At 49.0% G+C, this 22,206-nt stretch overlaps 1 protein-coding gene across 1 annotated transcript in view; it reads right to left on the bottom strand.

Moving 5' to 3' along the window:
* Nucleotides 1-22,206, bottom strand: part of CCDC180 (coiled-coil domain containing 180) — a 56,091-nt gene continuing 33,885 nt past the window's right edge. Inside the window, exons 25-38 of the mRNA XM_082638122.1 lie at nucleotides 20,928-21,026; nucleotides 18,814-18,933; nucleotides 17,009-17,181; nucleotides 16,700-16,755; nucleotides 16,511-16,589; nucleotides 15,444-15,521; nucleotides 11,865-11,931; nucleotides 10,950-11,091; nucleotides 7,919-8,079; nucleotides 7,219-7,356; nucleotides 6,617-6,728; nucleotides 3,982-4,087; nucleotides 1,869-2,004; nucleotides 1-672 (exon numbers count right to left, since the gene is read on the bottom strand). Of these exons, the coding sequence (XP_082494248.1) occupies nucleotides 541-672; nucleotides 1,869-2,004; nucleotides 3,982-4,087; nucleotides 6,617-6,728; nucleotides 7,219-7,356; nucleotides 7,919-8,079; nucleotides 10,950-11,091; nucleotides 11,865-11,931; nucleotides 15,444-15,521; nucleotides 16,511-16,589; nucleotides 16,700-16,755; nucleotides 17,009-17,181; nucleotides 18,814-18,933; nucleotides 20,928-21,026 (1,599 nt within the window). The 3' untranslated portion in view covers nucleotides 1-540. The remainder of the gene's footprint in view (nucleotides 673-1,868; nucleotides 2,005-3,981; nucleotides 4,088-6,616; nucleotides 6,729-7,218; nucleotides 7,357-7,918; nucleotides 8,080-10,949; nucleotides 11,092-11,864; nucleotides 11,932-15,443; nucleotides 15,522-16,510; nucleotides 16,590-16,699; nucleotides 16,756-17,008; nucleotides 17,182-18,813; nucleotides 18,934-20,927; nucleotides 21,027-22,206) is intronic.

The raw sequence follows: 22,206 nt of genomic DNA, 5'->3' as shown, positions 1-22,206 counted from the left end.
ACACGGGTTCGTGCCCCGGTCCGGGAAGATCCCATATGCTGCGGAGCGGCTGGGCCCGTGAGCCATGGCCGTTGAGCCTGGGCGTCCGGAGCCTGTGCTCCGCAACGGGAGAGGCCACAACAGTGAGAGGCCCGCGTACCGCAAAAAAAAAAATAAAAACAAAAACAAAACCTCATGTTTTGTTAAATGTGCAATATACTCTTTCCCATAAGTTTTAATTTTCCAAGATGAAGTGCCCAGCATGCCTTTTGGAAGTTATTTCCTCTGAAGTATTGATCTCTGTTTTAAGTTACCCATTCCTGTTATCCTCCGTCCTAGCTGACCATGTGGAATTCCCCCTTTCACCTCTGTGTTCCTCATTGGAAGTGATCTCCATGTGGGCAGGGACCACAACGTGTCCTGGTCACTGTGAAGGTACAGCGCTGGGCATAGAGCAGAGATGGATGGATGGATGGATGGAAGGATGGATGGATGGAAGGGTGGGTGGATGGACGAGGAGTCCACACAAAATAACCCTTTATTGGGAGTGGGTTGCGGGTGTCACAAGTACAGGCCCTGGATGGTGTGCACAGAGCGCCTCCAGCTGTCCTTCCAGCGCTGAGCCTCCTTCACCTGCAGTGTGTTGTCGTCCTGGATCTTCTTCCACTCCTCTTCAAATGACGCTAAATATTTCTAGGAGAAAACAGCAGGAGGAAGCCACGTGAGGAAGGGCTTCTGGGCTCTGTGCCCTAGAGGAACACTGTAACCTGCTGGCAGTTAGCTTTGAACCCACTCCAGGCACCGGCAAGGGTTCCACAAGTCATTTCTCATTTACTTTGCCCAATAACCCATCAGCCAGGCCCGGTTGTTTCCCACATTTTACAGATTGGGAAACTGAGGCTCACAACCTTGCCTGGGGTTATTTAGCTAGAAAGAGGCTGAGCAGGGACTAGGACCTGCTCTACCTGATTCTGCACTCAGCCCTCCTTCCTAATCACCATCCCACACTGTAGCCTCCTTGAAGCTCAGGGGTCCTGGCTTCCTCCAGAGGCTGAGCCCACTAGGCCTGAGCCCTCACTGAACTTGGCAGCAGAGTTGTCCCCTCTGCCTGGGTCTTAGCACGGTGGCCTGGGAACTGAGGGCTCTCCAAATACTGGGGTCAGCATATCTCAGGATGAGGTTTCTCTCTGGGGCACCAGGAACAAAGGTCCACACATCTTCAGAGCTGAGAGGTCCCGCAGGAGGCCTCTGGGTGCAGCCTCCTCTTCGGGCAGGCCCCATGGGGTCTAACAGGCACTGGGTTCAAATCCTTGCTCTGCCACTCTGCAGTGCCATAGAGGGGACACACTTCTTTAAGTCTTAGTGTCCTCAGCAGCAACATGGGGACAATTCTACCTTCCTCATGGGCTTGTTACAAGGATCCAACGAGAAGGCTCACGTCGAGAACAGAAACTGCAGCAGGTGCTCAGGAACTGTCCCTTATTCCACCCATCGTCACCCGCTGCTCCCACGGCCTCCATGCCTCTGACTACTCTGTCCCCTCACTCTGTCTCAACTGTTCCTCGGAAAGTCTTCCTTCACCACCCCCCCACCCAAGTCTGGGTGCGGTGTCTCTCGGCTGGGCTCCTGCAGCACTGCGGCTTGCACCATCAGACCCGAACTATCATTGGGACTGGACACAACCTGTGGCTCACCTGCTGGTGCTTAAGAACATTGGCTGTTCCCAGTGCTGACACTGTGCCCTGGGGCACCCTGACGTGTGTCATCTGCTCCATGGACCAAATGACAGGGCACCTGGTGATAGCAAGCTCCCTCCTTCCCAAGGCAGACACACCGAGCTGCCCTGCGTTCCCTGGGGTGCACCCACTCCACCCTGTCTCTCCACTCACCAAATAGATAGCATCTCGAGCTTCCATGGACGCCAGGTGGCCCAGGGTCGTTTTGGTGGTAGTGATTGATGGTGTTTTCTGGAGGAGAATCTTGTGTTGGATGGTGACTTTGGTGGGTTTGATTCCCGGCCACTTCCTACAAACAAACATGCATGAAAAGCCCTGCAGGCTTATCTTCATCATTCACAGTGCACCCTTCATCCGTGGTGAAAAAGGTTAGCATTTCTTTAAAAAAAAATTATCATGCTTTAAACGTCTTAATTAAAAGAAAAACCCTGATAATAAACAAATGGGACCTAATGAAACTTAAAAGCTTTTGCACAGCAAAGGAAACCATAAACAAGACGAAAAGCCAACCCTCAGAATGGGAGAAAATATTTGCAAACGAAGCAACTGACAAAGGACTAATCTCCAGAATTTACAAGCAACTCATGCAGCTCAATATCAAAAACAAACAAACAACCCAATCCAAAAATGGGCAGAAGACCTAAATAGACATTTCTCCAAAGAAGATATGCAGATTGCCAACAAACACATGAAAGGATGCTCAACATCACTAAACATTAGAGAAATGCAAATCAAAACTACAATGAGGTATCACCTCACACCGGGCAGAATGGCCATCATCAAAAAGTCTACAAACAATAAATGCTGGAGAGGGTGTGGAGAAAAGGGAACCCTCTTGCACTGTTGGTAGGAATGTAAATTGACATAGCCACTATGGAGAACAGTATGGAGGTTCCTTAAATAACTAAAAATAGAAGTACCATATGACCCAGCAATGCCACTACTGGGCATATACCCTGAGAAAACCATAATTCAAGAAGAGTCATGTACCACAATGTTCATTGCAGCTCTATTTACAATAACCAGGACATGGAAGCAACCTAAGTGTCCATGACAGATGAATGGATAAAGAAGATGTGGCACATATATATAATGGAATATTACTCAGCCATAAAAAGAAATGAAATTGAGTTATTTGTAGTGAGGTGGATGGACCTAGAGTCTGTCATACAGAGTGAAGTAAATCAGAAAGAGAAAAACAAATACTGTATGTTAACACATATATATGGAATCTAAAAAAAAAAAAAGGTTCTAAAGAACCTAGGGGCAGGACAGGAATAAAGACGCAGACGTAGAGAATGGAAGTGAGAGAGTGGCATGGACATATGTACATTACCAAATGTAAAACAGATAGCTAGTGGGAAGCAGCCGCATAGCACAGGTAGATCAGCTCGGTGATTTGTGACCCCCTAGAGGGGTGGGATAGGGAAGGTGGGAGGGAGATGTTAAGAGGGAGGGGATATGGTGATATATGTATACGTATAGCTGATTCACTTTGTTATACAGCAGAAACTAAAACACCATTGTAAAGCAATTATACTCCAATAAAGATGTTAAAAAAAAAAGAAAAAGAAAAAAGAAAAACCCTACTGAGCATTTAACATTAAGCTTCGTCAAGTTCTTTTTTGCATTTTCATACAGTTTAAATCCATGTGTATACACAGCTGGGTTCTGCATGGGGAAGGGGAATCCCACACCTCTAGGTGTTTCCCTTTTCTGGGTCTCAGTTTCCTCATCAATTGGCCAGCGAGGTGGCAGTCATCAGTTCCTGGCCTGCTTTTCCTATTCTGCTATAAAACCACTGCTGACAACTTAGCTGGGCAAATCGCTGCCTTACTTCTTCTTCCAGAGTAACATTCTTGGGTCACAGGGGACAAGCACTTTGGTAGCTCTTGTCATACAGGACGGACAGTTGTAGTGGATCACAGTGCCACCAGCAGTCTGAGAATGTGCCCCACACTGGGACAGGCCTCCATTTCTTTGGGGACCCCTTTGTGGGTCCTCATCACATGAACTAATAGCTGTTGAGCTCTTAGTATGTGCCGGGGCACTCCAAGTACAATCTCATTGAACTTTCTCTTCATAATATCAGGTAAGGTAGGCTGTCATGCCCATTTCACAGATGAGGAAACAGGCTTAGGACACAATCCCTTCCCAAGATTACCAGGTTTGTTTGACGTCAGAGCTCGTGGCCCTAACCATTCCACTGCACCACCCCCAGCAAATACAGCCATTTGTGGTATTACTCCCTGCTCTCGGCTCTCACCTGCTCCCCCGTTCAATCAGAGGCTTCTCACTCTCTTCCTTCAGGGAGAGCCCGGTGAGTTTCCTCCGTATTAGAATTGATGTTTTCTGTTTCGGGGGCTCCATCTCTGGCAGGCAAGAGACAGGTTACTGACGGCGGCCTCACCCACAGCCTGAGATCAAGGGGAGCCCCGACCTTACATTTAGAGAAATGAGGGCTCGCTCCCCTCTTCCCCACTTGGAGTCTCAGGCAGGAGGCAGAGGCCCCTCCCAAACAGAAGCCAAATGCACCATATTCATAGGTGGGGGCCAAGGAGATGGCAGGGGGGTCAAAGCTGGAGGATGCGAGTTATGGTTTGGGCATGGTTCCCAGCTCCAAAGCCCTCAGAATGATGCTCTGACTTTCTTGCAGCTTCCGTGAGCCCCTGAATATGCTTTGTAGAGCCTTCTTTGGCTTATACTAGCTCAAATGGGTCCTGAACTAAGAATTTCTCCTGGAATGCATACATTCAAGGTTGTCCCTCTCATGTCCGGCTCACTGACCTGCCCTTTGACGTGAAGAGAAAGGGGCTCTGTCCACGTGGTGAGCAGCCCTCTGCACCCTGGTCTGCATGGATGGCAGGGCCAGGCTGCTTGGCTCAGAAGCCTGACTTACAGAGCAGGAGAGGCTCCTGCAGACCTGGTGCAGGGGGTCTCCCTGGCCTGGCGGTTCCCTCCAAGTTACCGAGGCTGCCTCCCTGCCGGCTCATCTCGCCTGTTCTCCCTCAAGTCTGAACCCCAGGGTCTCTGCAGGCTCTGCTCTCCCAAACCAGGCTCACATTTGCCAAAGAGACCCCCAACACTGGAAAGTGACCAACGCCTCGAAATTCATATACATTTTGACCTAGAAAGTCCACTTCTAGGAATCTGTTGCCCTGAAACAGAGAAATATGGATGCAGATGTTCCCTTCAGCACGATTACAGGAGTGAAAAGCTGGACGTGGCCCGATGTGCACCAGCACGGAACTAATCAGTAACATACGATGAACAGCAACTGAAAGTGCTCAAGGAGGTGGTGACTGGCTTGCCCAGCATCCGCCCAAAGGGAAATTAGCTTACAAAAGAGCACACACTTGTGATCCATCCTCCCATCCCCCCACTGATATACACACAGGCCTGTGCCCGAAGGGAAATAAGGAGAAGGAGGACAGCCAGTGTTAAGGGCACTTATTTCTGGGTAGAATGACCATGTTCTTCTCTTTCTTTGTAACTCATATTGAATTTCTCATTTTACTGTAAGCAATATTCATTGTCTGTCTAATGAAAACTTAAAAACATAAAAATAATATATTTATTTACTTAATAGATTAGTGATAAATGGATAATATTTAATATATGATTTGAATATTTGTGTAGTTATAAAAGTAATTGGTGCACATTATAAGAAATTTAAACATCACCTAACGGGGAAAAAGAAAAGATTTTAGAAATCTCTCACAGCCCCACTTACCAGAGATGGTCATCAACAGTCTGGTACCTGTCTCTCAGGCTCCGTTGCTCTCATTCTCTGTCTCTGTCTGTCTCCCCCACAGACTCATTTACATATATGCAGGGTGCATGTTTATATCACATATGTGTTTTTTTAATAGTATCATAGGTAAGTATAAATGGTCACCTTGCTTTTTCCTGTGACAGTATTCCTTCAGGACTTTCTGGGTGGCACACAGAGACCTACCACACCCACTTGAACAGCTGCACAGTACTCCCTCCTACATCTGGACCATAATTTATTTACCCTATCCTCTATATGTAGATATTAACATTGTTTCCAATTCTTTGCAATTTCAAGCAGTGTTGTGAAGAATATGCTTGAAAATATATCTTTGAAAAAGGATGCACGTATTTCTTTTGGATAAATTCCCGAGGTTAGAACGGCTAGGTCAAAGGCACACACGCTCAGGACTTTGAAGGCCCCGACAGAGTGTTCTCCAAGAGAGTGAGGTGGACATACAATTCTCTGAGAGGCTCTGTGGTGCTCAGGCTTCCTGACAGCCTCACCAGTGCTGGCTGTCACTGAACTTAAAAGCCTTGCCAGGCTATTGGCGAGAAATGATATCTTAATAATGTTTATATTCACATTTTTCATCATTGGTGAAGTCAAGCATCTTTTAAATTTATTGGCCTTTTGAATTGCATGTTTGTTCTCTATCTCTTTTTACAAATTTGGCCTGTTAGAGTTCTTTATACCACAAGGATATTAGGCCATTCTCTGACCTATTAGTTATTAGGAATATTTTTGCAGTTTGTGGTTCGTCTTTCCATATTTTGACATTTTTCCTTGTTTTTGTTTTGGTCCCAGAGAAGTGCCAGCCATTCCTTTATGGCTTCTGGCTCTCATACTTAGGAAAGCTGTCCCTACCCCAAGATTATGAAAATATTTAGCACTAGGATTTCATTTTTTGTATATAATCTTTGATTCATTTGGGATTTGCTTTTTTAGTTTAAAAAAAGAGAGTTTTAATTAAAACAGACAAAAATTCATCAGTCCCCTCCATAGAGAATGTATTTTCATTCTGGGGGAGTTGGGGGAAAGCGGACGGCCCACCCCACCCACCCCAGGCCCATCACCCTGTGTCACACACCCTGGGGCCAGGGCACAAGGCTGGTGGCGCACATACTTGCAACCTGGACATCGTCAATGGTGACCACCTCATCCAACTGCAGCAGGAACTTCTCAGTGAAGGCGGCCAAGCTGGCTATAAAAAACCGGCTGTACTTCCGGGTGAACTCCTGGAGGAAACATGGGGAGCACAGTGCTGCAGGGAGAGGAACTTGTCTCCAAAGACAGGCTGAGGGAGGATTTGGGGAGCAGCATGTGAGACAAGACCAGGGCCACACGTCAACTGTGTCCAAGTTAACAGGCATCTGCTCTTCCCCAGGAGGCCTCTCCCTAGAGGGGACTTGGTTTGAAGATAGGCAATGATTCTGAAATAGCCAAGGGACAGACATAGACAATTTACTAAAGAGGAGATAACACTTGACATGGATCTTGGAAAAGAAGTTCTCATTAGTAACTAAGTTAGAAATTTAAAAATGCAAGTTACAACGGCCAATAAAGACCATCTCCGCCTATGACACCCGCCTGCTTTCATACCCTGCTTTGGCCAGGGTGTCAGCAAAGGGCCGTGCTCAGTGCTGTTGCTGGGCTGTCAGTGGGGATGACCTCCGGAGGGCAGTGCAGCCCTCAGCATCTAGACATGGAGTGGATGGCACTACTGACCTCCAGCTGCTCCCTGGTCACCGCAATCAAGGTGTCCAAATCTTCCTGCCTTTTCTCTTCCACCTGACACAGAGACTCCATTTCTTGGAGATGTGTGGGGTGTCCGAGATTTGGGTGGAGCTTCTGGGCATTTTCATCCTTCAGAAAATCCAGAAATCAGTAGGTTTTTTGACCTGGTCTTGAGGTCAGGAGCAAAAAGTCACTGGCCTATGTCCTCTGCCAATTATGGCCACGGCCAGACTGATGTGTGCACTGACCTGGGTGTGTGAAGGGCTGAGGAGTGGCAGAGGAGGGAAGACAGGGGCATGGCTGGAGCTGACTCCGAGGGTTAAGAAGTGGGAGAGCTGAGCATCTGCCCCAGAACAGTCAGGGTTTCAGTCCAATAAAATCAACAGCATCCACGTCCCATGGCTCGAAGGACCATGTGGACAATTATTGTTGATCTCAATGGCCATAGCCCCGTAGAACCAGCTGACCTACTGGTTAAATCCAACAAGGAGCGTGCTGAAGGCCTTCTATGAAGGAGCTGTTGGCTCAGCTCTCATCTCTCCAGTGCCTAGTGTCCCTCACCCCCATCCAACCATCCCAAGCCTGGCCCACGTCCTTCCCTGGGACTCAGTTCTGCCGGCGCCCCACTTCCATTTCTGAACTCCCAGGGCCTCTGGTCCTGGAGAGGAGGGGCTGGTCCGGGGGGCCCCACCTTCCTTCTCTCCAGCTGTTCCTGATAATTCGAGAACTGTCCCCGGATCTCTTTGGTAGAGGTGCAATATTTTTTCCAGTGGTGCTCCTTGAAATTTTCCATCACCAGCCAACACACCTGGGGCAATAGCTCCTCAAATCTCCTCATCTGGGCCCGTAATTCTGTAGGAATTGGGGGTGGGGGACCAGGGAAGAGCACAGAGCAGAGCTAAGTTGCTGTGGCAATCTCTCCAACAAAGGCTCAAAGCAGCTTCCCAAAGAGAAAGGCTTGGTCTACAACGTGTTAATAGTTATTCCATCAAAAGGGGTCCTGTGGTCAAACCAGCATTAAAAGCACTAGACTAAACAAGTTCAAAGGACTTCTTTTCTACTCTCTGTAGGACCTTCCAGTGCTTTTAAAAGGCACTGCATCTTTCTGCAGTTCTGTCTTATCCATTATCTCTTCAAATATTGCCTTGACCCTAGTCTCCTCTCCCTCTAGACCTCTAAATATCTGCGTGCCAGACCTACTCTTTCTTCCATCTCTCTTCACCTCTCTCCCATATTTCCATTTCTTTGTTTTTCTGTGCTGCATTTTGGTTATTTTCTTTGGTATTAAAGCCATTCATAATTTTAAAATTTCAATGATTTATTTTTCCAATATAGAAGTTTGATTTGGTTCTCTTTCATATTTACCTGGTCATTTTAATAGTCTTTTGCTCCTTACTCATGCTTTCAATTTCCTCTTTTATTTAACTCTAAATAAATACATTATTTTATATTCTGTGTCTGATACATTCAATATCTGAAGTCTTTACTGGTCTCATTCTGCTGCCTCATGCTCAAGGTGCCTGTGTGTGTGTGTGTGTGTGTGTGTGTGTGTGTGTGTGTGTGTTTTACGGTGAACTCTTATTCTGGGCATTTTATTTGTGGGAATCCCTGGAGGCCTGAACTGAAGGTGGGCTTTTCTGGAGAGGATCTGTAGTATCTCTACTAAACAAGCATCTGGGCATGACTAACTCAAAATCATTTTAAGCTAAGGTATCAGCTAGAGGTCTTATGGATGATCCACAAACACAAAGTTGAATTTAGGTTTATCTAAGTGTGACTTCAGGTTTAAACACCACATAAGAGCTGGCTTATAGTTATGGATTCTCACTGGAGTTTTTCTTCTTCTTTATCCAGTGCCACGGCTTATAACAAGACAGTTTCCTTCTAGTCACTGGGGGAGGAGGGGATGTGGTTTCTGTCTCATTCTCCTTACTAGGCAGATGGAGCCCTGTGGAGACCCTGTTTTCTGTGGCTTGTGCCCTTTCAGACTGCCCACCTTGGGTCGTCTGGTGCTTGGTCTCTGTTCTCAGTGTCCTGGAGGCCATGAAAACAGAGGCTCAAGTGGACCTGGGAGTCAGCAAAGCCCTCATGGCAATAGCCAGAGTCACTGCTCAATTTATCTCTGATTTCCTATTCTCACTTAATCTTGAAGCCCTGTATGTTTCTTACTTTATAGCTAGCTCATCCATGCATTTAAAAGTTTACCGCCAAAGTGTTATATCCAGGATTTTTACATGTTTTCAGTGGGAGAGTTGGTCAGGATACTGGACTCCCTGAAGGAAATGGAAGTCCTCATTTAATGTGAACTGTCAATCTGCCCGAGAGGGACATAATCTGCAGCATTTCTCAAACCCATTTGACCAGGGAACCTTTCTTTTGAGGCAGATCCCATAGGATGGGATCCCACAGAGTTCACATGGGGAAACTCTGAGCTAGAGAAACAAAATGCTGCCCGTAGTTTCAATTCCAGTCATTCTACAGCTACAGTAATGAGAGCCACTGCTGATGATTTCCCCTGCATATGGCAGGGCTATGAGGGGCTTAATCCTCAAAAAAGCCTTGCATGGTGGGTATTATCCTTATCTCCATTTACAGGCAAGAGAAGGTGACTTGGTCAAGGTCATATGGCTGGGAGATGGCAGTGCTGGGTCTTGACCCCAGGTCTGGCCGTCCCCTAAACCTCTCCCTCTTCTACCCGTGCTGCCCCTCAACCAACACAGAAGGCCTGTGATGGGCCCTCACGTTCCCTGCCTTACTAGCAGAAATAATCAGGACTTATGACTGCATAAAACACACATAGCTGTGGACATGGAGAAATAGGAATGGGGGCGGGACCTATGGGTGTGTTTTCACAGCTCCTTTTAGGTTGTTATAATAAACATAAATGGCAAGATGTATCCTGCCTGCCTCTTTTCATGTCCCTATTCTCTAGGAGGCTATGTCTATCAAGTTCATCGTAGCCCAAACCCAGCACAGGCCAGCCATACAGTAGGCACTGTGGAAGGATTTTTCAAATGATTAAACACAGAGGCACCATATGACCCAGTAATTTTCCTCCTAGTTATAAACCCAAGAGAAATGAAATCACACATCCACACACAATATGCACGTGAACGTCTGCAGCAGCATCATCCATAATTGCCAAAAGGTGGAAACAACCAAATGTCCATCACCGAATGAATAAACAATACTGCATGACCCCATTCATGTGAAAGCCCAGATAGGAAAATCTATAGAGACAGAGAGTAGATTAGCGGTTGTTTATGGCTGGGGACATGATGGAGGGACAGTGGGTTCTAAAATTCACAGTGGTGATGGTTGCACAACTCTATGACTATGTTAAAAGCCACTGAATGGGTGTAAAGTGTACAATTCAATGTATTTTAATATATTAAAATTAAATAAAATTAAATGTATTAAAATTAAATTCATTAAGTGAATATTTCAATAAAGCTGTAAAAAATATCTATTCAATGAGTGAAACATTTTTAGTGATACAAATCACCATATTTCTCGAGAAAAGTGAATTTGTTTTGGCATTGTTGTTTCTCCCCAGTTAAATCTGATCAAGATTTTTACCTAATTCTAAGATGTCAGCTTTTCACAGGGAGGCTCCTTTGCCTCCCCAGTGACCTCCAGGTCAGGAAGGCATCATTCAGGCCGTGAGAGGCTCTGTGCCCCCCACCCCACCGGCCTGAAGCCCATCTGCTGGCCACACCCACCTATGAGGCAGGAGTTGTGGTACTTATCAGCCTGGCTGTGGTACCCCAGGATCTTCCTGCAGATGTTCTCTGCGCACTGGTCAAAGGTTTCGTACATGCAGTCGGGCCTGGTGACTGAGTGCTTCTTTTTGCAGTAAAACTCCTGCAGGAAAGGGTTGAAAATGTGGGTGCCAGGGCCCTCCCAAGGGGGCTCTGGCCCAGCATCTTGGCATCCTCCATCGTGCTCTCCTCACCCCCTGGCCTTCTCTACTGCTGTCCTCTCTGCCAGGGTTGCTCCTCCTCCCTGTCTGTCCTTGTCACCACTGTCAGTATCCCAGGGCTGTGTGAGGCATGAGCGAGCCAATGGTATAATTCTATGTATCCTTCAAGACTAAAATGGGTCTTCCACCCACCAGGCCGAGAGCTTTCTCTGAAGCGCCAAGCTGGGCCACTAATACGGATGACCCAGAGCTCTTCTCTAAAGATTCACAGCCCAGGGGGAGGCAGACAGGAAGCACAGAGACACCCCTGTGTGGGGTGCACTGGACCAGGGCCCTGGGTCGCTCCTACTAGAGGCCCCCTGCTCCCATGGCCCCACCCATCCCTCTGTGGTGCCACCGTGTCTGTCATCCTCTGCTGGGTGCTGGCCTCTCAGGGACAGAGACGGGGCTTGTTCCTCTTGGCACACCCGGTATCTGATACACAGTAGTCAAGAAATGGTTGGTGGCTGAATAAATGGGTAAATGAATGGATGAGCTTTAATTTCTAGGATGAAAGACAGCACATAAGGTGACAGAAGCTGGGTCACGTGGTCATGCGGGCTGCAGTCCCCTTTGTTCAGTTTCACCCAAAGGCCATTATCAGCAGAAGGCAGGAGGCAGAGCCCACTGGGGACGTGTGACCAGCGGATGGCAGAGGGGCAGGTAGAGCCCTCACCTCCACCACGGTCAGCAGGTGCTCGTTGCTCTGCCACAGGAGGCTCAGGATGATGCCTTTAAAATCCCTGCAACACACAGGAGACAGATCCCTGAGAGGCCTTGTCTAATCACACTAAATGGTGTGGACAAAACCAAAGGGACTGAACATTCTGAGTACTCAGCAACCCGGCCAGAACTGGAGTTGGACAGCTCAGGATGCCCAAGCACGTCCCCACCTAATATTTCTGTTCATCTAGTTTAATGCCTCTTGCATGTGACAAGCTGAGCCTGGCAACTTCCAAGTGTCTCTGTTCTCTTTTGTCCTCATCACTTCTTGTAATTACTCATTCCTGCCCCAGGGCCATTGCTCACACTGATTCCTCTCCAGGGAACACTAACTTTCCTCTTGGTCACGTTTGTTCCTGCTCTTCCTTAGATCCTGGCTCAGTGGTTATTCCTGCCTGCCTTGTTCCAATGCTCTTCGTGGCCCTCAGCTTTACAGCACTCCCCACAGGGGGACTGGGGACTGATCTGCGTGACTGGTCATTAGCCCCATCTCTCCCAGCACCTGGTAAAGTCCACCAGGACACACACTGTGCATCTGTTTTTGTTCACCATGGAATCCCCTGTCCCATCGCAGTGCCTGCACCTAGCAGTGCCTCAGTCTTGGTTGAGGGAAGAAAGAATGATTTCTTATAAATATTAGTCGAATGAGCAAGACTGCCTGTAGGACCAAACATCCTCTTTCTGGTACCCCTGGCCTTTGGGTTGACTGTGCGCACACAGGGTCTTTACTGAACAAACCTGCACAGATCCAGTGAATATTCCTGTCGGTTAGGTCAACTGTCTCAACAGTAAGACTGAAATAAGGGACAGATGTGTTAGAACTGCATGGACCTATAGGACAACTATTTTTTCACAATTTCTATAAAGTGATGCAGTGACTGCTTTACACACACATCAGTTTTGGCATTTTCTAAAATACATGTATATAAGTCATGTGATCTTTCATTTAAAAATTCATCATAATTAAAGAAAATTAGAAATAAACTGAAAAGCAAGAAGAAAAAATAAATGCTAACATTTTACTGTATTTCCTTCTGCTGATTTTTTTTTTTTTTTTTTTTTTTGTTGCGGTATGTGGGCCTCTCACTGTTGTGGCCTCTCCCGCTGCGGAGCACAGGCTCCGGCCGTGCAGGCTCAGCAGCCATGGCTCACGGGCCTAGCCACTCCACGGCATGTGGGATCTTCCCGGACCGGGGCACGAACCCGTGTCCCCTGCATTGGCAGGTGGACTCTCAACCACTGCGCCACCAGGGAAGCCCCCTTCTGCTGATTTTTAAATTGGTTTGGAACTAGGTTCATGTGCATTTTACATTCTGCACACTTAAAAGTGTTCCCCCTACATTATGATATCATTTTAAATGGCTGTGTGACACCATCGAGTATGTATGCACCATGGTTTACAATCCCCTATTTTTGGACCTTTAGGGTTTTTTTCCATTTTTAAGTGGGATAAAAAGTATTGCATGGTATATCATGCGAGTGTTTTCTTCTTGATAGATGGTTTCCTTGGTAGAGGGACCCATGGACATGCACAAAAGGCATAAACTTATGGCCTTCACTATACCTTTCCTGACTGCTTTCTGGAAAAGTAATTTGCTGTCTGTTGACCTTGACAAAAACTCTCCCCTTGAGCCAACGTTAGGCTCCTCTGCACGCTTTCACTATACTTTCCCAAATACTTTTCCACTGTGTGATTCATGACCCTGGCGTGATTTTACTAAGGATAATTTGGAACGACATTGGCTTCTTGGGGAAACAAGGTCTCCCCAAACTGGAGGGGAGACCCCCTCTAAGACCTCTCTCCCCCCCAACGCCTATGCTCCTTCTTCCTCCTTTTGCCACCTTCCACCTTCCCTTCCGTTCCCTGGTTTCCTTTGATATGACCCCTTCATAGCCCTACCTCCTCTGTCCGTCTGTCCACCCTGCCAGACCTCTCCTTTCCCACTCCAGCCCTCAACCCCCTGCAGTCGCTTGAACTAAATTCAGGCGTCCTGTCCCCATCAGGGCTCTCAAGGGACAGAGGAGCTCCTGAAAGCAACTGCCTGAGGCTAAAGAGGAAAAAGGGCTAATTTGAAACAGGCTGGATGTTTCACCTGCTCATATGCACTCTAGAATTCGGAAACTCTTGTTAAGTATACTTATTTTATGGCAATATAATTATTTCTGTGAATTCAACAAAAAGCTGTCCTCCTTGTAACAGGATGTAATTGGAAACATTGATGTATAACCAAGGCTTTGACTGAAATGTCATATGGACAATGATGCATAGGATCAGATATGACCAAACAGTTTCAAGAAACTAAGGTTGACTTCATGGAGACAATGCTTCAGAGCCCTCTTGGGAAAACCCACCTGGCACCTGGCTTATGAAGTTCCCAGCCTCACAGGTGAGTAAGGAAAACCTTAAGGTACTGTGGGGACCTCAAGAAGAGAGGCTTTCACCCAAATCTATAGGTACTGCAGGTGAAATCTGACTCACCTTTTTGGCTTCAAGAGGCTTTTAAGAGTCTAATCTGAGATTCTTTTTGAAAAGTTCCAGCAATGTAAACGTAAAACGTTTAGGTGGTCAGTCACCACGCTTGCTGCATTTATGTAAATAATTACAGGCCAAAGCTAATGAGACCAGACTTGTTTTGTAAACAAGAATCAAAAAGAAGGGGGCTTCCCTGGTGGCGCAGTGGTTGAGAGTCCGCCTGCCAGTGCAGGGGACAGGGGTTCGTGACCCGGACCAGGAGGATCCCACATGCTGCGGAGCGGCTGGGCCTGTGAGCCATGGCTGCTGGGCCTGCGCGTCCGGAGCCTGTGCTCCGCAGCGGAAAAAAAAAGGGCGACATAAATTTTATGTTTCAGTGGGAAACTATAGCACTCTCTCGTGATTAGTAGATTCTATCCCTATTCATTGGCTTTGAGGTTTTGTGACCTCCCTGGAAACTGGCATGGATCTTGCTGTCATGTACGTTTTGTCAGTTCTTACCAAATCTCTGTTCTTCTAGTCTCTTTCAATATCTGGCTACAACGCTCCACTGAGAGCTGAAACCTGACTCTCTAGGTCCCTGCTGGGACTCGAGGCTGTTCTGTAGCTGGCTTTTCCTCCAGGATCCAAAGAAGCCTTGCCAGCTGGAGTGGGGTGATGGGCAACTGGAATGCCAGGAGCTACTCCCGAGTGGGCCACTCTGGGTGCTTCAGGCCCAAGGTCTATAAAGCCCCTTGACTGGCTGCCCTACTACCAAGTCTCAGTAGACGGTTCAGCTGGCCCTTAAGGAACAAAAGGTGACTGAATAGAAATGAACTTATTGTTCAAAGGAAAAAAGAATGTCTTCTTGGTGAACGTCTAAATTTGGTGGAAATATCTCTCAATAAATTTAGGTGAGTTAGGCTGAGACAAACCAACCTTGACCCTTACCCATCCCCATGCCAACCTCTCCTGCTCTGCCCCCTACTTCCTATTTCCCTTAGCTGAGTTAGATTTAGCTTCCCCCTGACAAAGATGACAGGTTAAAATGGAGTTAAAGGACATGGCATTGACACTTACTCTGCCGGAGGAGGTGGCTTGTCTCCGAGCACCCGGTACTTTCTATCTCGTCTGTTGGGCTTGGCATACTGTGTGATGCTGTGGGGCAAAGGTGGGGCAGTGCTCTGGAGGCTGGAGATAAACACAGGCAGATCTGAGCCCGCGTGAGCCCCACCCTGGCCTGCCTGTGCGGCCCCGCGCTTCGAGGTGCTCCCTCCCCATTGGCAGCCCTGGAGACAGCCTTATCACGGGGCTGAAGCCCTGACCACTAAAACTCACACAAGGCTGCCAAGAGTGGTTAAGGGACAGAGGTGCTCGAGCCCAGAAATCTGTATCCTTTTCTGTGGTGAGGACCCAAAGAAAAATAGGTTGAGCCACATGTAGGGTTGCCAAATTTTCAAATAAAAATACAAGTTAAACTTGAATTTCTTAATACAACACTGTAAATCAACTATATAACAATAAATTTTTAAAAAGAACTCAAATTTCATATAAGCAATGAGAAATTTTTAGTGAACATCCCATGCGATATTTGGGACACACATATATAATATTAAAAATATTATGTGTTGTTCATCTGAAATTCAAATTGAACTGGGCATCCTGAATTTTTATCTGGCAGCCCTAGCAACATGTACTTCATTGGTAACCACTGAGAGACTGAATATGCAAATGGACAACAGCTGAACCATATATAAATAGAGAACTCTGGCCCATAAGCTGCAACAACCGGCCTAGGACACCAACCCCTTAGCTACAATAAAAAACTCAAGAAGCCAGCTTGCAGAAGTCAGACTTGCAGTAGGACAGATTGCTATTTCTAGTGGCAATCCAGGAAGCCAAACAATACCGTGGAAAACCACCCAACTCCCAGACAGGTTCCCAGGGTGGGAGGCCATGAGAGCCAAGCCACTGGGCAGGGGTGAGCACAGACCAGTCTAAAGCCGGTGTCAGAGCTGGCCCCTCATGGGGTCCCTTGGCGTGTCAGGGCTGTGAGCACAGAAGGTGCACTCTGAGGACATGGTCTGGTAAATGGTGGCGGGGTGGGGTCTGCGGAGGGGAGATCGCAGGCAGCCTAGCCTTTCTACCTCGCTGCCACGGTGGCACCGGCAGTGGACAAGCCCTTCTTCACAGGGTGCTCTGCCCGGTTCCGGAGTCGCTTCAAGCCTTTGGGTGACGAGCACCCAGGACAAGAACAGAGGATCCAAGGTGAGGGGGGGCCGGGTGGCGCCACCAGCTGCCCCACCACCGGTGCCCTGAGACCTGTTTGCCTCTACCTGTTTGGGACCGCTCTTTGTCACGCTGCTGGGTTGGACATTTTGAGTCAGGAAATCTGAAACCAAAGGAAAGGATGTGAGCTTTTCCCCAGTGACCATGAGCACGGCTCAGGCCAGGCACTGGGCACCATCCCAGTTAGCCCACGATGCCACGTGAGTCTGCCCAATCGTGAGCCCCACTTCAGAGGAGGAAGCTGAGGCTTTGAGAGGAGAAGCCCCCGCACAAGGTCACGGCTGTCAAGGGTGGGCTCACATGGGGGCTGGCTCCCGAAGGCTCAGGGCCCCACTGTGTACACCCAGGCCACTCACTGAAGGATCTTCCTGACCACCTCCACAGCTGTGTCTTCAATCAGGGACTTCCCCATGCGGCTTGGCTGGCTGAAGGACTTGGGGGTGACCACGTCTACCTTGGCCTCTTCTTTATGGGCTTTTGAAGACACCAGGATGTCACTCTCTACCTTCAGGTCGGTCAAGATGTTGTCCTGCAGGCCAAAGATCAGGGCCCGACTGTGTGGGTGGCAGGCAGGCAGGCAGGCAGGCTGGGTTCCCGTCCCAGCACCACCTTGCCCAGGTGCTTGTGGCTGGAGGCCAGCTGCCTGACCTCTTTGAGCCTCCCTTTTCCCTTCCGTGAAGTAGCAGTGATCATATCTACCTTAGAGGACTATTCATTCATTCATTCACACATGCATGCTTCAAAAATGTTTCTTGAGTGCCTGCTTTCTGCAAGCCTCTGCCTGGGTATGGGACACAGGATGAAGAGGCCACATGTGACCCTTACCCTCATGCAGCTTACAGTCTGTTCAGGGAGACAAGACGTTTATTTGACCACAATGGTCTAAAATGGGGCCAGTGTTATGAAGGGGAAGTTCCAGCGTCTTCCCTGAGGCTGAGGGTCACGGACCTGTAAGGCCACCCGTAGATGTGCCCAGGCAGTGTTTCTGACCAACGGACAAGTGAGTGAATGAGTGCATGGATGAGTGAGTGGCCACCTCCACCTCGAGTTGGACCTTAGAGAAAGGGTGGGAGTGGTGGCCCACCACGAGTGCTTAGTTGAACTGTCCCCTATTTTATCCTGCATCTTGGCTCAGCGCTAGGCTGTAAGCACTGTAAGGGAAGGACTCCAGCTGGACTCCTAAGTTTCACCCTGCGGGGCGCAGTACTGATGGTGTGATGGAGGCTTAGCGCTAGTGGCACGGCGGGAAGAGCCTCCCCAAAGAAGGAAGGGCTGGTTCGAGCGTGTCAGTGTGAGGCAGGGCCTGAGGGTGGCCAGAGCAGAACTTGAGGGGTGTCCGCTTATGCTACCATTGGCTCTGTCACAGCCCTTCTGGCAGCTGGTTGAGCACCTCTGGTGTTTAAAGCTTGGTGAGAGAGGGTGGGGTGAGGGTGACGGGTTCTGCCCTCTTGGGGCACACCGTCTAGGGGAGACGGCTCCTAAAAGGGAGACCTCACTGCATGGTCTGTGGGCTCATGGGGAACTGGGACATGCCAATGAAACCAGGGGGTGAGAGAAAGCCTGGGGGAAGAGCTCTCTTAGGGGGGGCCAGAGAAATGAAGTGCCCATGGAGGGCAGACCTTGGAGGAGGTTGCTGCGCAGGTCTAGGTAAAAGGTCTGGATTTTATCCCAAGGGCAGGAGAGTGACACGGGCAGACTGGCTTTGTCCAACATGAGGTCTGGCTGCAGCTCTGGAAATGGATCATGGGGGGAAGTGAGAGGATAAGGGCAGCCAGGCGGGCAAGAGACGGGGGGTTGGACAAGGCCATGGGGGTGGGGTGGGGAGAAGCTGATGGCTGCTCATGGCAGCGGGTGGGAAGGAAGAGGCTGAGAGGTGAGGCTGCCCTGAGAGCTGGTGGACCCTGATGGCAGGAGGAGGTGCTGCCAGGAGGTGAGGGGTCTCCTAAGAGACCAGTGCAGGGAAGTGACCCATCTGGGATTTGAACCCAGATCTGACTCCACAGCCTGTGGCCTTTCCAAGGCATCCCAGCAGGCCTGACGTCCAGCAGTGGCCTGGGAGATCTTCTTGCCTTGGGCTCTACTGAGCCCTGTGGGTTTCCTGGGAGCCCAGACCAAACAGCTCAGCTGCTCTTCCCCACGGCCGCCCCATCCCGTTCCTTACGGTAAAGACCGCTTGAGTCACGGATACCATGTCCAGCTTGCAGTTGAGATACTGAATCCTCTGGCTCAGTTTTTCTTTCCAAGTTCGAACAAGGCCAAGGAGGTCTTCTGTGGTCACTCTCTAGTGTGAACATGGAGGGAAAAAGCCACAGGAAGCAGGCTGCGGGCAGGCAGGCTGACTCCATGTGAACTGCAGGAACCGGCTGGCTGGCAAGGACACCTCTTGGCTCCATGGAGGCCCCTCACTTGCAGGGAGGGCCCTGTGGGAGTGGGGAGCCCTGGGCTGGCTCTCTCAGGTGGCTCCACTGCAGCAGTGAATCCTTCCCTGATGGGGCATCGGGAGTTCTATTCCTGGTTCTATGGGTTTGTTCTGGGCAAATGATTTAAGCTTGCTCTACTTAGTCTCCCCATCAGTGTGATGGGGACACAGAATGTTCCTTAGGATCTCTTCTAGTTCTAATGCTCTACGTGTAGAAGGAAATATTTGGCCCAAGATGGTGAGGGTGGGTAGGCGTGAAATGGCCACAGCCTTTCTGGAGGGTGATCTGGCTATCAGATCAAATACGTCAAATACATGACCCCTTAGAGCAACAATCCCACAGACCATACCTTGCAGGGGGCAGGGAAGCACCCGTGAGGATGTTCACCTTCCCCAAGCAGCCCGCACAGCGCTCAGTGGTCCCCACACATTGCTCCCTGAATGGCTCACTGACCTAATGGATGACCCAGGCCAGGTGGCGCCTTGACCTCTTCCCATTCCCTTCATTTCCAATGCACCCTGAATCCCACCCATTCCCCCGCCGCTCAACCCCGGGATTGGAACATGTCCCTGCTGGAGTCTCGAGTGGTGATACTATTTGGTCTTGGCACTCTGCCTCATTCCTACCTGCCTCCCTGCCTTTCTGCACCCAGCAGCCAGAAGGTCTTCTTTAACGTGGCACTGAGCACACGGCCCTGGCCACACCCTTCCCTGGTCCCCAGCGCCTTCACCGAGCATCTGATGCATTGCTTCCGCCTCCTGATCACCACCCGGCAGGAGTGTCCAACAAGTGTCCTCTGCCAACACAGGACCACCCGCCCGCTCAAGCTCATGCTCCCCATCCCATGCCAGGGTCTGTGCAAGCCCCCTGGTACCCTGCCCAGTGCCCTGACACATCAGATAGGAAGTGAGGAAATGTGGGAGAGCAAATGCTTCTGCTCTGAAGAGAGAGAGTTGTCCCTAAAGGGCCTGCTGAAGCGGTCACAGCAGATTAAGCTGGTTTTCCCCTGCTCCCCCGTGTATGTGTAGAAACATCTGCACGAAAACACAAGAGGTTACACGGGACCTCCACTCTGTGCTTTGTGGATGTTCAAACTTTTTTCACCAAGCACACGTAACTATGCAAGAAAAAGCAGTAAAGATAGAAAAATAAATGTCCTCTCAGTGCTAATAACAATAAAACCTCAACTTAGTCACTGAAATGGAAGACAGAACCCCTGGCCAGGACATCTGGTTCTCGAGTGCCTGGCTGAACTGTGGAGAAAAGATTACTTGGAGTGGCCAGGGTGCAGGTGGCACAAGGGACAGAGACATGCACTAGAGGCAGAAAAACAAGCAAGTCAACAACGTAAACACGCAGAGACCCGCTATGCTGGTCAGGGCCTGGCAGGCACCTGGAACCTCGCTTCTCCCAGACTTTGCTCCAATTTGGACTTTTCACAGCTTATACACAGAAAATGGAAGTAACCAATTTACGTGCAATGGTCAAAACAAAAGTAAAATCAAACAAAAGGTGGGTGTTCAGAGGGCAGAGTCCTGCCTCTGTTATTCATCCAGGGCTGCGTTCCAATTACAGGGAGGGAGGCCTGGTGACATCAGAGAGGGAGGGAGGCCAGACTCAAGCCCCTGTGCTCACTGGCCTCGAGATGCCTGCCTGGGAGGAGCTAGAGGCCGGGGGCAATGGCTGGTTTCTCTTCTCGTCCTTAATTCCATTGAATAAAACAGGAGTTAAGTAGGAAGGCTCAGAGGCCCCGCTGGTGGTGGAGAAATCTTACAGATGTAAGTTTATTTCCAGTTTATGATTCTGGCCTGATGCATCTTTACTATTCATAGCTTAGTATCCACTGAGCACTTACTTTTTCATCTCTCCTTGAGCTTCGGCACATTTGTACCTTGCTTTGAAGCTGTTCCAGAGAAGAATTTAATCCATCTGTTTGCAAATTGGATTTTGCCACCTAGAAAAACCAGAGGTTCTGAGATTTGTTTCTAGAATACTTATTTTGATCAAGAAAATGTTCGGCAAATCATTATCTGAGAGGTGGATTAAGTATCGAAAAAATGAAATCAGGGGGAAAAATGCACAGTCGTATCAGGAACTCGATCAATGCAAATTTAAAGGACTTTTTTTTTACTGTCAAATAGTAAGTTTTAAAAATAAAACTAGTGACCTGCAGTACTGGTTGAGGGCGTTAGGAGGACACTCTCGTGCCCTATTGGTGAGGGGATGTCTGTACAAGCCACCTGGAAAGTACAAAGAGCCTTAAAACATTCATGCTCTAACCCAGTAATTCCAGCTCTGAGAGGCACCCTATGGACACCATCAGAGTTTCCAGTGCAAGCATGTCTAACACACCATTGTGTATATTATAAGTGAAACCCACCAGATGTTCCTCCAAAAAGGAATGGTTAAGTAAATATGGCAACACATTCAGGAGAGAGAAACCATCAAAGTGATGGGGGTTTTTTTGGGTTTCTTTTTTGCGGTACGTGGGCCTCTCACTGTTGTGGCCTCCCCTGTTGCGGAGCACAGGCTCCGGACGCGCAGGCTCAGCGGCCATGGCTCACGGACCCAGCCGCTCCACAGCACGTGGGATCTTCCCAGACTGGGGCACGAACCCGTGTCCCCTGCATCGGCAGACGAACTCTCAACCACTGCGCCACCAGGGAAGCCCCAAAGTGATGTTTTTGAAGAAACTTTTCAAGATAATACAGCTTAAAAAATTGTAATAAATAGCACCCTTCCCTTGTCCCCACTGCCCTGACCCTCACTCCAACACCAGGAGCCCAGCTCACACGGCCCTGCTGACCCGGCCCCCACTCCAGCCTCACTGCTCCCCACTTTTTCTTGCTCGAACTCTCTCTCCCCTTGGCTCCAGCTCCCCAGGATTTTTTTCACGATCTCTCCAGGACACTGCCCCCCACCCTCCTGCCTGGCTGGCTCTTCCTTCGCCATCAAGCCTTGGGAAACACCACTTTCCTAGTCCAGATGAAATCCTCTCCTCTACCTCCCCACACACCTCACACAGCCCTCATGGCCTCTGTAGCCCAGATGGCCTGGCATGGTTAAGGCCTGAATTTCTGGTGTCAGTCAGACCTGGGTTCACATTTTGGCTCCACCATTTAAGAACTCTGTGT

Source organism: Mesoplodon mirus, assembly GCF_964341445.2.
Source record: "Mesoplodon mirus genome assembly, chromosome: 1".
In the NCBI taxonomy this organism is placed as follows: Eukaryota; Metazoa; Chordata; class Mammalia; order Artiodactyla; family Ziphiidae; genus Mesoplodon; species Mesoplodon mirus.
Note: the sequence above shows the minus strand (reverse complement) of the source record. Positions and strands in the feature narration are given on the sequence as shown.